This window comes from Nicotiana tabacum, chromosome 12, assembly GCF_000715075.1.
Source record: "Nicotiana tabacum cultivar K326 chromosome 12, ASM71507v2, whole genome shotgun sequence".
Taxonomy (NCBI): Eukaryota; Viridiplantae; Streptophyta; class Magnoliopsida; order Solanales; family Solanaceae; genus Nicotiana; species Nicotiana tabacum.
The window spans coordinates 115,311,716-115,330,151 of record NC_134091.1 but is presented as its reverse complement, the minus strand read 5'-3'; the positions used below and the strand labels follow the sequence as shown (position 1 = coordinate 115,330,151).

At 34.4% G+C, this 18,436-nt stretch overlaps 2 protein-coding genes across 2 annotated transcripts; one reads left to right on the top strand and one right to left on the bottom strand.

Moving 5' to 3' along the window:
- The first annotated feature begins 346 nt into the window (after positions 1-346).
- LOC107794904 (U-box domain-containing protein 21) lies at positions 347-1,932 on the top strand. Its single transcript, XM_016617464.2, has one exon. It carries the CDS (start codon positions 445-447, stop codon positions 1,795-1,797), a length of 1,353 nt encoding a protein of 450 aa, XP_016472950.1. The 5' UTR covers positions 347-444; the 3' UTR covers positions 1,798-1,932.
- Positions 1,933-2,990: 1,058 nt separating this feature from the next.
- On the bottom strand, positions 2,991-11,213 carry LOC107794902 (histidine kinase 4-like). The gene is given in 11 exon segments (NM_001325594.1): positions 2,991-3,635; positions 5,156-5,644; positions 6,483-7,186; positions 7,495-7,593; positions 7,799-8,028; positions 8,147-8,198; positions 8,296-8,482; positions 8,581-8,799; positions 9,702-9,871; positions 9,967-10,200; positions 10,769-11,213. Coding segments are annotated over 11 exon segments (2,976 nt in total). The 5' UTR covers positions 11,102-11,213; the 3' UTR covers positions 2,991-3,376.
- Between the last annotated feature and the right edge of the window lie 7,223 nt (positions 11,214-18,436).

Below are 18,436 nucleotides of genomic sequence, written 5' to 3'. Positions count from 1 at the left end.
CCAGTCTTTTGTTGTAGGCCTTCTCTCTTTTCTCCAGTCAAATTTAAACCAACCTTTTGATTCTTTCGATTTTTTTCTTCAATATTTCATTCTTATACTTGACATTTCTAGTCTAACCAAATGTTCTAAGCATCCCTTCTTTGCCCCATACCCTATTCAACACTTCCATTTTCTTAGTCAATATTCAATCTCGCTGTTCCCAGCTTCTCTCCCTCACACGTTCTTGAATATTTTGTTATTAGAATCTTTTATATTACTACTTCTTTAATTATATTAAATGCAGAAAGTTCAACCGCGTGACATCTCACACGCATACATGCACTTATATATACACATTAAATCCTACACAAACTTTACCTACCAAACTCCCATACAAGAAAATTAAATCACAAAGCACAACTCATTGTTCTCAAAGATTTTTTTTTTGGCGTTGTAGCAAAAACAATGATGTCAACATGGAGAAAGAGAAGAGCAGCAAAGAGGAGCAACTCAAAGAAAGAATTAATAGAGGAAAAAACTATGGAGTTGCTAATGATTCCCAGCCATTTCAAGTGTCCAATTTCTTTAGACTTAATGAAGGATCCTGTGACTTTATCCACAGGGATAACATACGATAGAGAGAGTATAGAGACATGGATTGAGGGTGGAAATCAAACATGTCCAATCACCAAACAAGTATTGAAATATCTTGAGCCAATTCCCAATCACACCATGAGGAAAATGATCCAACAATGGTGTGTTGAGAATAAAGATCATGGAATTGAGAGAATCCCAACTCCAAGAATCCCCGTTACCTCATCAGAGGCAACGGAGATTCTTAGGGAGATTGAGTCATGCTGCTCGTTCGAACAGCATGACTCAAAGTACTCTTGTCGAGAATTGGTCTTGAAAGTGAAGATAATGATAAAGGAAAGCGCGAGGAATAGACGTTGTTTTGTCACCAATGGAGCTGGAAAGATCTTATCATCTACACTTCTTGGTTTTTCGGAGAAATTATCGGTCCATGATGTTGAAACAATGGATGAAATTTTATCAGCATTGACAATTTTATTGCCACTAGATGGTGAATCAAAGTCAATTCTGGGATCGAAATCATCGTTAAATTGCTTGGTTTGGTTCTTGAAATGTGGGAGCCTATCAAGCAGGAGAAATTCGGTTTTGTTGCTAAAAGAAATTATGAGAATAGATGAAAAATGGAGAGTAGAAGAGTTATTAAAAAATGATGGAGTTTTGGAAGCTTTAGTAAAGCTAGTGAAAGAGCCAATTTGCCCTACTACTACAAAAGCTTCTTTATTAACTATTTACCATATGGTTAATTCTTCACATTCAATAAACGAGAAGGCTAAAGCAAAATTTGCTGATTTGGGGTTAGTGGAATTGCTTGTAGAGACACTTGTGGATTGTGAAAAAAGCATATGTGAAAAAGCATTAGGTATTTTGGTTGGAATTTGCAGCTCAGAAGAAGGAAAAAGAAGGGTTTATGGTTATGCTTTAACCATTCCTATTTTGATCAAGAAATTATTGAGAGTTTCAGATTTGGCAACTGAATTTTCAGTTTCAATTTTATGGAAGCTAATTGGGAAGAATGAGAAAAGGGAAAATATTGGAGGTAATATTGTGCTAATTGAAGCACTTCAAGTTGGTGCTTTTCAGAAATTATTGCTGCTAATACAAGTTGGTTGTAGTGAAAGAACTAAGGAGAAGGCAAGTGAGTTGTTGAAATTGTTGAATTTGCATAGAGGTAGGATAGACTGTATTGATTCTTTGGACTTGAACAACCTAAAAAGGCCATTTTGAATTACCTTGGTTTTGTCCATGTGTATACACAAATTTTCATTTGTTAGTGTAAAAAGGTCAAAAAAAGTTCTGACTATTCTTTGTATTCATTTTACGTTATGAATGAATAAATATTTATTTTAAAGTTGTAAGAAAGGGTCTACTTTAATTATTTTCTAACCAACTAAGACTTATAAATATGAAAGCCTGACCTGTTCTCTTTTTTATTTTGGTTATAATCTCAACCACAGAAAAAAACAAAGTTGTACAAGTATGAAAAATTGGAATAAATCAAATGTTGGGCTAAAACGGTCCAAAGATATTCTTAACATGTTGTGATATTGTCCGTTTTGGGTCAAATCCAAATGTCTCAAACTATTAAAAATATTCAACACCCTACGATTAGAATCCTTTCCTTTCTACTTTCCGCGTGGAATATTGTTCAATCACACCCAACAAATTTCTCATCACTCTTTATCCGGAAATTTGTTCCTGAGGTAGATTCTGAATTTGAATTTGATAAAGTTCAATATTTACGTTCTCACCACTAAATCTATTGCACATTTGCTACTATTGGTTCCGAAAGGTATATTTGTTAAAATTTTGTAATTCTTTTACGTATATATTGAGGCATATTCCGGATTTGAATTTGGCAAATATATTCAATATTTACATTCTCACTGCTAAATCCATTGCACATTTGCGACAATTGGTTTAGAACTTATATTTATTAAAATTTTATAATTTTCACATATATATGCTCCATGTAAAAAGATTGGACTCATTTGAACCCGGTGGAACGACAATTATATTTATTAGCTTCTCCTAACCAAGGGTGGAGATAAGAAGGCGGAAGGGGGCTTCAGCCGAACCCGTTTCACCGGAAAAAATATATTGTATATATAAGATTAAAATAATTTTTATGTATATATAGTAGAAGTTGAGTCCCTTCGCCTCTTCGTGTGTACTTTTTTGGCTCCATCACTGCTCCCAGCTAGTAGCAATTGAGCCTATTTTCTATGTCCCGACTCCTGATGAATGTACAATAAAATGGTAAATTTTTTTTGGTATATATAATTACTGACAGAAATATCAGAAGTGAACACAGATGAACAAAAACTGTAGGAAAACCCTGTGTTTTGGTGCAGCATGCACATGCACTTAAAGCTACAAAAGCTGTAAGCTAAAGTGTAGATGGAAAATACCAAGGCTTCAAGTGAAAATAGTTATATAAATTGATGAATTGGTGCTTCTCGGTCGGAAAATGTCAAAAGGAAACCATAGAAAGTTATCAAGATTATACAACTTTGACCTATCCTTCCCTTCTAAATGTACATACAAGGAGAGGATGGAAGATCTATTGCAATATACAAAAACATATACTTAAGAAGCTAATCATGTCAAGATCTAATATAGGTTAGAAGCTAGTCACTTGCTAAACGTGTGATCGGGCTAATAAGGACCTTCAGGAGCTGTGGTAAGCCCCCCCTGCATCCGTATATAAGAAGTCAACAAGAATGCACCAGCAGAATGCTGAAAATTTGCTGGTGGTTCATTTCAGCCGAGAGATGCTGGAATTGGTAGAATCGGAATTTAGCTACTAGTCCGAGTTAGGTTTGGATTCAAAGAACTTGGATACAGCTTGATAAAGATTCTCTTCCTCGAATGGTTTTGAGACGTAACCATCCATCCCACACTTGAGGCATTTCTCTAACGTGGCATGAATTACATCGGCGGTCATGGCCAATATTGGCATGTGCCACCTGCGCATTTTTGTAGCTCCATCACAGTTCAGTCCTCCATTTAGTTGTTCATTAGCGACTCCCTCTAGATCCCGAATTCGACGTGTAGCCTCAAACCTGCAATTTCAAAAGAATTATATACTTAGACCTTTGTTCTTTTATTTCTTGGAATGATCAGTGTTCAGTTACTCCTCTTTTTCCCTTGGCACAAAAGCACATTGACCTAAAGAGAATCTTTGCATTTAGTAAAACCTGTTTTCCTACTGGAAATGAAGTTCGAATTCCACTGAATCTCAACACCCAAAATTACAGTTTTGAACAAAGAGGTATAATAAACGAGTGAATAGCATTGCTTATTCCAGTGAAATCCAATAAACATTACTGTCTTGGCAAGTAGGTCTAACATGAGCCAACCACTAGCAACAATTTCTAAGAAGTATGTACAGCTGTGACAGACAGAGCACCAAATTTCTGGTTAAAACATACTACGCCGTGAAGGTTCACAGGCAAAGACCGAGAGTATATTTGTGATGGTATTCCTAAATTTTGGAGCTCACAACCATCTGAGGAATGGTAAACAGGTAACATGCTGATTTTGAATTTAAGCCCTTGACTAACCTACTTTGACTCAATCAAACATTTGTCTCCCTCAAGATTATTAAGCTCAATCTCTCGAGGAGGCAAGCAACACAAAATAATAGGCCAACTGTTTTCCTTAATGCATTACTGAGTATACAAGAGCTTCTCTTTTGTCAGTTTAGGGGAGATGTTTTAGTGAGGCTCGAAGTGCAAAATAATAAGAAAACCAAACTGAATTTTTCGTGGATCACGGTGAGATGATACAAGTCTTGACAGTCTTGTTGGGATTTAAATTCCAGAAAGTATTAGTTAGAAAAGAACATTGAGTTCCATTCTACTGTATATCTCATCATATCTTTTGTTTGGGGGGGGGGGGTGCCACTATCATAAATTTAGTGCTTTCCATCCGAAATTGAATTCTTGGCAACGGTATGTGATGACTTATAAAGCTGAATCATTTACTTTTGGAATCCAAAAGCTTTTTTTCTTAAGAAGCTCTTTCACATCATTCTGAAAGCCGAATACTTCTGACTACTGTGAACATTTACAATGTTGCAAATTCACGTACCAAGGTCAGTATATATTGTACATTAGCAAAGAGCTAAAACTGAATTTGCATTTGCAAAAATGCAAATTCACTGACCAAGATAGCATATGATTTGTAAAGCTGTGTTTTTTCCTTTTGAAATTCAAAAGGTTTTGAGTCTATCAGCAATCATCCTATATCAGGCTCATTGATTAAAGTATATCAGTGTTGGACTTACATTGCTATGCTTAGCGTGTAAAAGCTAGGACCTAGGTACAAGGATGGGTAGACTGCGGACAACTAACATATCAAAATCTTTTCAGCAATCAAAAGCAGGTTTCAATTCAGAACAGAGTTTGTGGACTGTTATTGACAATGCCCATTTTGAATTTTCTACTGCCAAACAATACACAATTATACTGATGCTTCAACACAAAGATGGCATAATTCAAATTTGCTTATCGCAAACTCATAAATGGAACCACTATGAAGAACATCACTAGATAAGGACAATGAAAAGTGCAGTACATACCCATCCATTTCTGGCATCTGAATATCCATAAAGCAGGCGTCAAAACTGTGTGGTAACTGAAGCAATGAAAGAGCAGCTTTCCCACTCTCAGCACACTCTACGTCAGCCCCAAATTTTTTGAGCGCACCAGCAGCAACCCTGCGATTTACTCTATTATCATCTACCACCAAAATTTTCTTACCACACAATAGGCCACGAAGGGAAGATCTATTGCACATATCTTTTCCCTGGCTCTTGTTGCCCATTCCAATTAGCTGCTTAAGGCATGCAGCCATCATACTTGCTCTAAGAGGTTTCACTATCACCGCAAAACCTACTGCTTTAGCCTTTTCATCTTCAATGTTGGTGATATTAGTTGCCAGAAGGATCATCTTTGGTGACTTGTACACATGTCCATTTGGTTTGATGCATGGCAAATGTGAATTTAAGTCAACATCTTCAGATATCCACAAGTCCTTCTCGACCAGAATCATGTCCAGCTTCCTGTCACTGGGGCAAGATACAAATGTTCATTTAAATTAATGCATTCAGTCAAAATCACAAACCACATGTAATAATTCTGGACTATTCCAGTTCGTTGTTTTTCGGGTCTTTTTTAGGGAATAGCTTCATCTTTGTATAGGCTATTCTCCAATAAATTTAAACATCTAGTGGACTTGCAAAGATCATCATTTGAGAAATGACAGACTTGGATATATTTCTACATCTAAATATCTTCCTCTATGTTGCCTTATGCAACAACATATTTTAGGTGATAATAGTTGGCAGGGGAAATATGCATAATTACAATGAAAAAATACTAGTAAATATATTTCTGAAAACTTAGATCAAACCCCAGTATTTATCGATCCTGAAGCAAATGTCTTTTGTTATTAATTCTTTGGAATTTGGACCTCTTTTTTCCCCTTTTCTTATCCATCAATAGAATCGCCCAGTAAAAATAAAATTCCATTCTCACTAAACAAGACCATAGGGAGCCTAGAATGGTCAAACACATTAGCTTAGACTCATAGCCTGTTTGGCCAAGCTTCTAAACTCAGATTATTTTGAAAAAGGTGCTTTTCTCAAAAGTATTTTCCAGAAAAATTATTTTTGGTGAGAAGCAGTTTGTATTTGTCTAATCAATTTGAAAAGCATTTTTGAGCAGCAATTAATGTTTGGCCAAGCTTTTAAAAAGTGCTTTTAATCTAAAATATCAACAATAATAGTAATATGTCCTTGATGGCCTCGAAGTACGGTTAATTTTAGCAATAGATGCTTGCAGTTCTGAATCACTTACAGAGTATATAAAGTAAAAATAAGTTCGCCAAAGGATAGAAAAACTTACTAGGAAACAACAGAACCATTTCTCCCAAGAGCGGCTGCTGCTTTCTTGATGCTACTGACAACTTCTGCCCGAATACCAAGTCTCTTCAGATGGTATCCTGTTACAGCAGCTCTTACAGGTTTTCCATCAACGATAATAGCATTCAGTCCTTTAAACGAAGTAGGCAAATCATCATAATGAGGTTTTTTCAGATCACCAACAGAATATTTCTCGCATTTTAGGAAGTTAACAGTGAAAGAAAATGTGCTTCCAATCTGGGGACGGCTAATGAAACTTATTTGACCACCCATCAGCTCGACGAGACACTTGCTAATGCTTAGTCCAATACCCGTTCCTCCATAGTTTCTAGAGGTTGAACTGTCTGCCTGCATAAATGGCGTGAAAACTTGATCTTGTGCTTTTACAGGGATCCCAATCCCCGTATCCTCAACACAAAACATTAGAGTGACACTCTGAGAGTGATCATCATTCGCCACCTTACTTGCAGATTCATAATGCGAACCATTGCTAGCAACTATATGCTTGTAGGTGTCCCAAGTATTCCGGCAGTCAGCAACTCCGTAACCACTTAAGGTTTCATAATGATAACCACTAGAAGAAATTACATTTTCAGATACTCCATCCAAGCAGGTATCCTTTTTCGCACCATCTTTTGTTTGTTCGGCCAGATGAACTTGAACAAATATATGCCCTTGTTCAGTGAACTGTCAAAGAAAAAAAATATCGGTTATCATAACAATTGAAGTAAACACAAATTGCTCATAAAAAAGAAGAATATCTATCTCTCTTCAGCCTACTTCTTTTCTGTACAAAGAAGGTAAATCTTATTTTTCTTATCACTTTCTCATTCCACCAATTAAAGGCAAATATTTTAATTTATTTCTCCATTTCTCTATTTTGCCTCGTTTCTATTTTCCCTTCCTTTCTTTCTACTTCCCAGCTTCTGAGAAAGTTCAAGGAGGCACTAGTGCTTATGATCCACGGATGAGAGAAGATTGGCTGTTTTACTTACTTTGACCGAATTGCCGACCAGATTTGTTATCACTTGTCTGAATCTTCCTGGATCCCCCACAACCGTTTCAGGCACTTTATCAGAAACAAAGACGGCCAACTTCAGTTCCAAAGAAATCGTGCAGTGTAAGGAAGAAGCACCGTGGGCAATTGAAATCCAGAGGCAACAGGTTGTGGAAGCAGAGAAAACAGAACAAGAGCAAGAAATTAGTACATGAATATTTATATGCATAAATTAATGGACAACAGCAATAAATTACTTCGTTTATGAGAAGAAAGGATATTTTAAATCTTCAAGTACATACCTCAACACCTTTGCGCCTGGACTCATCAGAGAATAAAGATAGAACATCATCTAGTATAGAGCGAAGGTCAAATGGAACTGCCTCAAGTTCCAACTTGCCAGCTTCAATTTTGGCCCGATCAAGCACTTCATTTATCAATGTTATCAGTGATTTTCCACAAGCCTGAGCAGTTTGAGCATAATCTCTTTGAGTTGAATTCAGATTTGTATCTAGGAGCAGAGCAAGCATTCCTAAAGTCACAATGAAACAGATGGAGTTTAAGAGGTAGGTAGTGTAATTAATTAAATTGCTGTTGAGAATCTTGAGATAATTTTGCATATCAGTATTAGAAATAGCACCATACCATACCTAGGATCCCATTCATTGGAGTTCTTATTTCATGTGACACAGTAGCCAAGAACTGCGTTTTGCAACCAAAAAAAAATGCATGTCAACCTCCCAAAGATCAACGAAACGTAATAAAGAATCTCAAAACATGGAAAATATATTAAAAGAACCTGGGATTTGGCAACATCAGCTGCTTCAGCTTGAACCTTTAGTTCCTGCATTTTATGGAAATCATCCTCTACTTTATTAATGTGGCTTGCGGATTTGTAACCCGTGTAGCCAATTAAGAGGAAGATGATAAAAATAAATACTGCAGTGGTCACTGCTCCCCGAGATATAGGAGCCTCATGAAGATACCTGCAAATGCACAAACATATTAAGGATCCACGTCGTCAAAGTTTAAGTTTTCTTACATGGCGCAATTGCTACCAAGTCAAGGAAGGATTAGCACTTACCTACAAATCATCTCATGCTTACGAAACGGATCACCGAAATCAAGCTTGCTAACATGCTTTAGTGTGGGATCACCATTTGGGTTCTGGTGTCCGTACATGATTAAAGGATCAGAAGAGTTTGTAACATCATAGACATTTACAATAATCGGGTGATTTGCAGCAAGTTGCCCAAGTAGACACTCAACGAGAGACTCAACATCAAAGGCTCCACCAAGATACCTGCTTTCAGTTAAGCATATGATAGCTTCAATTTCAGAGACGTGCAAAACAAAAATTTAGAAGACAAGCAGGAGTCGGGTAACAAGTATTCATTATCATGAGATGTGCTAAAACATTAGATATAACTAATAAGCCTTTATCTTAATCAACAATCTATTCAACAAAAATTAGCTCCTCCCTTGATTGTGAAGATTAATATAAAATGAGAATAAGTAGATAATATAGGCACAGAAAGATCCACTTGAGAAGAAGCGAGCTCCTCTTATTAGACCAGATCCAGTGGCCCTCACGATGGACCAAACCCAGTGGCCCTCGCGACGCTTGGCCATCGTGAGAACATCGCGAGAAGGGTTGGCCAGGCCAAGACCCTTCCTCGCTCTGGGGCTCGCGATATAGAGAGTTTTCTGCAAAGGGACTGGGGAATTCTTTATCCAGAACAAGGGCCCTCGCGACACGAAGCCAGCTGGTGCCCATGCTAGGCCTTCTTGCGACACGAGCCTGCCACGAAGGGCACATGGAGCTTCTTCCTTGCTTTCTTTTCCAACTTGGACACATTCAAGCCCCAATACCAACTTCGTACACTTCCACAGTATGCTCCACATATACCCCCAAGGAATAAAACGAATAGTTCCTTTTATGTGACTAGCACGACGAATAGGCCTTCGCCTATAGATCCTTAAGAATTTAAACAAAGCTACATATATTTCCATTAACCAGTTTGTGGGAGCGAGAAGCAGAAGAAACAAAAAACGCTTAAGTTTAAGACTAAAAATGATACCTGGAATTAGGCGCCATATTTGACCACGGAAAGTTTTTAAAGCAAAAAGATGACAAGCAAATATTTTGAGACTACCGAGCGCGAGAACACATCCAAACGGAAAACGTCATTGGCACAAGCTTACCCTGCAGTGGCTTCAACCCGTTCATGCTCAGTCGGGTTTTGCGGAAGCTTGGATTTGTAAACAGGGAATGTCAAAACAACACCAAGGTGATGAGAACCCAAAAGCCGGAAGGGACTCGTAAGAACTGCCTTCCCACTGGCCCTAGCTCTCATGATATTTTCACGGTCCTCCTGAATAAACCAACAAAAGAACAAGTCCAATAATATAAGCCAGAAGAACCAATAAAAAGCTAAAATTCCATAAGTTTTGAAACTAATTCAATTACCTCTCCTGACATCATGTCAAGTGATTCTATGTAGGAAACAGTTTCTTGAGAAAATATAACTGGAGAATACTCATCTCTGATAGGTGAAGCCTCTCTTTCCATTGTTTTAATAGTCCATCCATGTTGTCTCTCAAATTCTTCCCTCTCTGAATTTAAAACTCTCTCTGCATATGCCACCCCACTTAATAATGGCCTCTCAAATGCTGTTCTAGCAGTGTACTCAGCAAAGGTTTTCTACATGTTTAGTAGAGAGAATCAGAATATAAAATAGAGCAAAATAAATATAAAGAATTCATATATCTTACACTAATTAGTTTAGGATTAAGGGGTACTTGTTCTTGTCATTGTTAAAAGATTGGCAACAACAACAATAGACCCAGTGAAATCCCACAAGTATGTGGGTCTGGGAGGATATTTTGTACGCAAACCAGGTAGGTTGTTTCCGAGGGACCCTCGGCTCGAGAGGAAGAATAGAAATAAGCAAATATCAACAAAGGCCAAAAAAATTATATCAACAATGCATGAACCAGAAAAATAGAAGGAAGGGAGCAATAGCAATAGCGGCAAGCAGTAACAATGACAAGGTACTAGAAAACCAAAGCGGAAGATAGTAAGAAAACAACCATAATACAAGCAATCTAAGAACGACAGTATTAAACCCGGAAAGCTTGAGTTTAACCAAAAAATATTCATATGAAAGCAATACACCAAGACTAAAAGAGATTATACTCATCAAATTAACCAATTTCAGAACTTTTTTCACTCCAAGAATGAGAAATTAAGAATATTGAGGAACACAAACCTGATCAATTGCAGATGGATTCTTCTCATAATGGAAAGTTGAGACAAGAATAGCAAGGGCATGAACATGGTTTACACTAACACTGAATTGATCTTGTAACATTCTTGCCCTTTGATCACACATACTCACTAGCCCTTCTTTTCTTTTCTCCTTCTGATTAGCATCCATAGAAAAGTATACAACAATGCTAAAAACCATACAACAAATAATCCAAAAAGCAAAAAGTTTTGGAAGCAAACACTGAGAAGGCACAAATCTGTGCTTTCTCTTTGAGTTAAATTGCTCATTCACCTTCACAGCTACCATATGGTGGCTTTGCGTTTTCTCACCCATTACCACAAACACTACAAAAAATCCTCTTGTACTTTCAAAACTTTACCAAATTTATCTATCAGTTAGAAACCAGAAAAGATACAAGAGAACAACCCCATTTAAAGAAATGAGCTAAAAATCATTGCTTTCTGCAAAAGGACAAGCAGTTTTTTGGAGCTCTAACTTTTTGAATCATAGGAAAAAAGCAATTTTTTTCATAACAAATGTGTTAAAGATCATTGATTTGTGTGATCAAATTATCAGATACTGTAAAAAGGCCAAAAACCCACCAAGAAAAATGAACAAACAAATCATTTCCCCCCACCCCTACCAACACCCCAACCCCACCTCACCCCCCGCACTCCTCTTTCTCTCTCCTCACACATACACTTTCATAAGAATGGAAAGAAGAGAAACCCAAGAAAAAGATTCAATATTTTTTCCCATTTCTCATTCTTTCTATACTAATAATTCCCACCTCATGCAAAGAACAAAGCATGGCTTGACTGCAGTCCTAAAAAGATGAACAAAAATCCCAAATTCCAAGAACTCAACACAAAACTATGTCTGTCTTTTTTCTTTTTTTACTTCAATGGGGGTTTGGATATATGGAATAAAAAATGATAATAGCACTCTAATCTAATCATGTGCCTTTTTTTTTCTTCTTATCTTGGTTCATTGCAAGCGTGGTGTTAAGTTGAAGAATCTAGACAAATGAAGAGCATGTTCTCACTGTTTTGCTGTTCTGTTAATTATTAAAACATAAAATATAGTAGTAAAATATTACAGTCCAACTGAACTCAAAGAAACAAGAGCTAGCAGTAGGCTAGCAGACCAGCTAAGCACAAACAAACAAACAAACAAACAAACAAAATTAACCAAGAAAAAGAAAGAGAAGAGTATAGAAGACCTTTTTTTCAATATTAAAACAGACAACTGAAATATTACAGCAAGTGAATGGATTTAAAAGTAACTGATATAACAACAATAACTTAGTTAATTTTATGTAGACAAATTCAAGAAGAAAAAAAGTGTCTAAGATTTTTGAACTTTTTGGTATATTATTTAAAGATTTTTATAATTATAAAATATGTCACTAAAAATATTCATCAAAAAAATATATATCATTAAGAATAAAAGAAAAAATTACTATAACTTATTTTAAATATAGAAAGGTGTCATATTTTTTAAATATACCAAAAACAATTGTCACATAAATGGAACAAAAGAAATGTGCCTAAATCTAAACTACTATTGAAGTTACTTGATATAATTTGGACTAGTTTCCACTTTCCACTATATTCTATCTGTGCTAAATTCACATATATTCCAAGAAAGTTAGTTTTTAAAAATAACTTCTTTTCATGTGGATTTATAAACAGTTAGTGGAAGTTATCAAAATATCGACATAACTCAACCATGGTAATAACTTAGAATTTTTATCTTAAGTTATCAGCCTAGTAAGACATAGTTATATTTTATTATTTGAATGGTGTGATAATACAAAAAAATATATAATATTATGATATAAAATTACAACCCCAAATAAATTTAGAAAATACTTGCACTTAAGCTCTTAGGGGTTATTTGATACGATGGATAAGAAAAAAAAAATCTAGGATAAAACTTTACTACCGCATTATCCTTAATTATTTGGTTACTAATTTTGGGATAAGTTAGTCCATGATTAAAAGTAGTATCGGAATAATTTTTACCTGTTAGAGGGTGGAATAGCAATCGAGAGATAAGTTATTTCATGATAAAACAGTAAAATTGACAATCTTACAATTAATACAACATACCAAACAGTCAATAAAAATAATAACAGAATAATTAATCTCAATATAACTAATTCTAATATAAGTGATCCCACCATAACTTGCGTTGAAATCAAACGACCTCTTAGACTTCCCTTCCTCTTGCGGCCATTCATTTTCCTTAAATATTGAAAGGTATGTTGTTTCCCTTGCTTTTTTAGCCCCCACTTGATCAAAATTGAAGATTTTTGCAGATATATATATATATATATGCCCCATCCAATACCTCTTTAATTAATTAAAAAAGGAACAATCTTTTTGCATCTCCACATGGTTATGGACTTTTGTGGAGTGATGGTTTTTCAGTTATTTTCACAAAATGTAGGGGTAAACGGATATATGGAGGGAAAAAAAAGCATTTCACTCTTTTTACTAATTTTATTTTTTTTTTAGACAAATTCAGATTAGCTGGATAAGTTAGTTTGGATATTGATGATTAAAAGAATGGCTTTTTTATTTTACTATTCTGGTAGAGTCCCACATTGGTGTGTTAAGTGCAATTTGGTCTATTTATGATTTTGATTAATCATCTATTGATGTAACTTTGGGGATTAAATTATAACCAAGTTCATTTACTTATCAATTCCTTTGGAAAAAAAGATTTAGGAAAAAATGTAGAAGTAATAAGTACCATACATTAAACAAAAGAAAGTAGAATTCGCTTTCAGAAATCTTTGAGAAAATGACCTGGCGACAAGGAGCAGATCTTATTCCTGGACAAAAAAGAATTTCATATAACTAGTGTCAGTTGCATGAAACACAAAATAAAACTTCTCGAAATCCTTATAGCTCTTTCCTTTTCCCTTTTTATTTTACTTTTAGCCTTCTAGCCCTTCTTTTATCTATTCTTTGTTTTGTGGGGGTAAAAAGAGTCTTTATTTTACTTTGCAGGGCTCGTTTGGTTACTGACACTAGTATTCTAATTTCGGTATAAAATTTGAACTTAATATTAATTAAAATTATCTATCTCATATATAAGATGTAGATTATATATATTTTATTATTTATTTATTATTATTATTATTATTATATCAAAATTTTAACATTATCTATCTCATATAATATGTAGAATATAATTCCATGGAAAATATGGAGCTAGGAAAAAGTTTCTTATAATTCTTAAAAGATCAAGAATTGCAAATTTCCTCATTTTGGGTGGCGTTTGGATAATTTATCACGAATAAATTTCTAGTAAAGGGTTTTTTTTTTTTGGGAGAGTATGTGTAAAATAGAAAACGTATTTGTTTAGTCTCACTGGGGATGTCAATGGTTCGGTTCGGCCGGTTATTTTATAAAACTTATATCATACCAATTTTTCGGTTATTCTATTATGTATAATCAAAATTAGATTTTTCGAAACCGTCTCATGTCGGTTTCTCTTCGGTATTGGTACGGTTCGGTTAATTTTCGATATTTTTTTTAAATGTCATGCAAAATTCACTAGTAGAAGTCTAATGCAATAACATACGTTCTTTTATAGGACGTAGCAAAACTCTCTAGACATTTTTACTGTTTAAATGGTGATGAATTAAAAAACATGAAAGATGGCTAGAGTATAGATCCATCAACTATTATACAACAACGTAAAAGAAACCAAACAAAGGCAAAGAAAATATAAATCACACGAGTGGAAAGATATTAACCAAGCTGGGACTCAAGAATAAAGTCTATAGAAAATTAAATATTCAAAAAGATAAATCTAAATTATATGAAAGAAAACATATTCAATACATTGTAGTTTGCTACTCATAATCGCTGGAATATTTTGTGTCTTGCCAATGAAGATACTTGAAATAACTTAGTTTAAGTAGAAGTAGAATAATAGGTTTTAGGAATTCGTATTTTGTGTTTAATTACTTATTGGCTTGTAACAGTTTTCATAATTTCAAGGCCCAAAGAAAAATTTAATACTTTATTATTTTTAAACATACTATATAAATATATTTTTCACATATAAAATTTATTCGGTACGGTTCGGTATTTTTTCAGTTAATTTTTATAAAATAAAAAACTTACCCTAATTATCGGTTCGGTTATAGATTTATATAAACATCAACGATTTCTTTTTAAAAAAAAAAACTAAAATCAGTTCGATGCGGTACGATTCGGTCGATTTAGTCGGTTTCGAATATCCATCGAAACCCCCGAGTCTCACAATATAACGGGCCTTTAACATATTGCACCACACTCAATAATTGAGATGGAGAAAAAATAATCTTTTTAAATTAAAAAAGTACTATCTTCTCCTTGCCCTCCAATAGTTTAAATGTAGACCCAAAAAAATGTACAAGTATAGTAATATTTTATTTATAAATTCATAAATTAAATTCCAGGCAAAACCAAACAAAATAATTGTGACCACAAGATCTGAATTTTCAGAAACCAATCTGATCGCACATATTCAAATTGGCAATCATAAAACTCTTGACCAATTTTTGTTGGCTCTCGTTGCAAGGACTAGATTGATTTCTACTCCATTATTTAACTATTTCCATTTCAAGAAATTATTACCAATTCGATCAAATAATCATTTCATCGCATTAAATACTAATGTATTTGCTTTACAGAATATGCTGGTACAATCATTAAAGCTGGTTTTAATTAAACAGTTACATCTTTTAATTAAGTCATGTAAATGATCAAAACTAAACATGTTCGAAGAGGTTGAAATTTTGAAAGTTTAAATGACAGTTAAAATAATATGGTGACCGCATTAGAAGCAAATATTTTTGACTCTTAATGCGTTAAAACTTCTTTTAAATTTAAAGTTGGGTTATAACATACTACTTTGTGATCACTCGCTCTTCGGTCGTCGCTCGCTTACTACTGGCCCGTCCTTTTGGCACCTTTGGAAGGTAGGGAGTGTGACAACTTACACACTTTCCTCTACTCCATAGCTTTTTCATTAGTTGCAGAGTTTGGCATCGTGAACGAGTGCACTATTATTAGAACTGATATGATCATAAAAAATTGTGATCGGACGGTAAGTAACTTGTCATTCTTAACCAAATGGGTTCAAGCTATCAATGAAATTGCTTGCGATAGATAATTTTACGTCCAATGTATATTTTATTTTGCGAATCCAAATTAGTCGGACTCAACGGGCAGCGAGAACCAGGTACAAACCAAAGGAAATGACATACTCGAGTACTTTCTAGTGATACCACTTTATTTGTTTGGCAAGCTTCTCCAAGCTGAAAATCGTATTTTTTTCAAAAAAAAAAAAAAGTGTTTTATTTTTTGAAAAATTGAAGTGTTTGGTCAAGTTTTTAGGAGGAAAAAAATTATTTTTGAGGAGAAGCAGAAGCAGTTTTGGAGAAACAGAAAAAAGTATTTTCTTCCCAAAAGCACTTTTAAGAAAGATACAATTAGAAATACTTTTTAAAAACTTGATCAAACACTAATTGTTACTTAAAAGTATTTTATAAATTAATTTGTCAAGTACTTTTGAAAAAAAATACTTTATCGAAATAAACTGATTTTTCTAGCTTGGCCAAAAATGCTATTAATTTTGTTTGAGTAAAAACACTTATCCCTTTTGAATTGCGTTAGAAATGAAACAACAATCCTCTCAAATTTACACAAGAGACATTCTTGTCCCCCATATGTATGTAAATAGAGATGAAACATTTTTTAGTAACACATTAAAATGATTCGACTACAAATTTCTTTCAAATAAGACAGATATAGAAGTTGACATGGAAATATATTTTTTTGTTGGAAATATCAATTTATTTCTCCGCTTTCATTAAGTTAAGAAAATTAAAATCTAAGAAATATTTTGTGTGGTTCAAGAAATAATAAGCAATTCTGAGAATAGATGTGATTTATAACACGCAAATACCAAAAAGATAAAAGCTAAAATTTACAAATAGATTAAAAGGTAAAAGGAAGTTATATTTACAAGAACACGTATATGAAAGGAGGGTTTCTGGCAGATTTATTTAAGAATAATGCTTTAACCACAAACAAGTTGAGGTTAATTATAAAAATCGTATAGTTATATTAACCCCTCGAAGATTTATTAGTAAAATTTGAGGAAAATTGTTATTTAAAAGATTTCCAACTTTTTGCAGGCTTTACAAATTACAACTTTGTAAGTTATTGGTAATAATTTGTGAAGAGTCTGGGTTTCTTTAATTATTGTGGGATTCTTTTCCATCTACTATGGTGAAGTTCGATAAATGCTCTGAAATCATTGTTGGATTACTTCTGAGTTCTGAAAAATGAAGCCAATCCTTTTCTAGTTTTGGCGGATAAAATTACTTAATATATATACTAGCAGAAAATAACAAACATCTTATAAAATTAGTTGAATTGCGAATAAACATGCCAAAATATCACTAAGTAACAAAAAATATTGAGCCATCTTTTATCATCCACTATATTTATACTCTTTGGAAAGTACAAAAGTGAATCAAAAGAAAAGATGAAAAGGCTTAAATTACCAAACCACTTAATCAAATATGTTATTTGACCCGTTCAAAATAGATCTATTTAAAGGTTGGATGATTTGATGAAAATATGGATTTAACTCCTTAGTAAGCCATTGGTGAGTTGTTGACTGCCAAAAAGTAGTTCATTTCTGAAATACCTCTAGTGTACTTCTCTCCCCCAACTCCCCTCACAAGAAAGACGTTCAATAATTAAACACAACGAAAATATTAAGTGAATATTTTGAACTAGGTGCGCAACTAGATAGACTAACTTTGGCTTGTGTTGTATACCGTAAGGGTGGCAAGTGGGCCGGTCCGGGTTCGACACCGGTCGGACCCGAAGACTAAGAAAGATATTGTCATATTTTTTATTGTTATAATAAAATTACAAAGCATTGCTTTAAATATGTTTTTACAATATTTTTTCTTTAAATTTGAATTAAAAAATTAGGTAACAATTCTATAATAAATCTACAAGGCATTACCTTAGATATTTTTTTTAACATCTTTTTGTCTCTAATTTCTATTTAATTTTTTAAAAAAAATCACAACTTAGTCGTTGGGCCCACTTAGCCAGCGTGCCCAGCCCGTTTAGCCTGGGACCATGAGTTCGTGGATCCGGTCTCGAGCCGATTCCTATAAAAAGAAAATTTAGCCCGGAACCGCTAAACCCGTTTATTTAAAACCTGAGATCGGCCTGTAACCACGGCCCATAAGACCGACCTACTTGGCCCGTTTAGGACCGGATCGACTCACTTACCACCCCTAATACCATATATGGAAAGAAAGGAATATGAGAGTCTTCCGAGGACAATAACAGTCGTCTGACTTGCTACTTGTCCAAAAGCATTACCACCATTGTTGAGGTTTTGTTTTTAAGATGAAATAGTCTTAAAATGAGGGTGAATGGGAAATGGAGGGAAAATGAAATTTTGAGTAAAATTTTAAGTTTTCCCCTCTTGACAATGAGACATTGTCCCATATTGGAAGAGGAAAAGATTTTTGGTGGGTATATATATAATTGCTCTTCTTGTAGCTCTTAAAGAGTTAAGAAGAAAGCAAGCCTCGCGCCGCCGTCGTCGTCGCTCGCTCGGCTCGGCTTC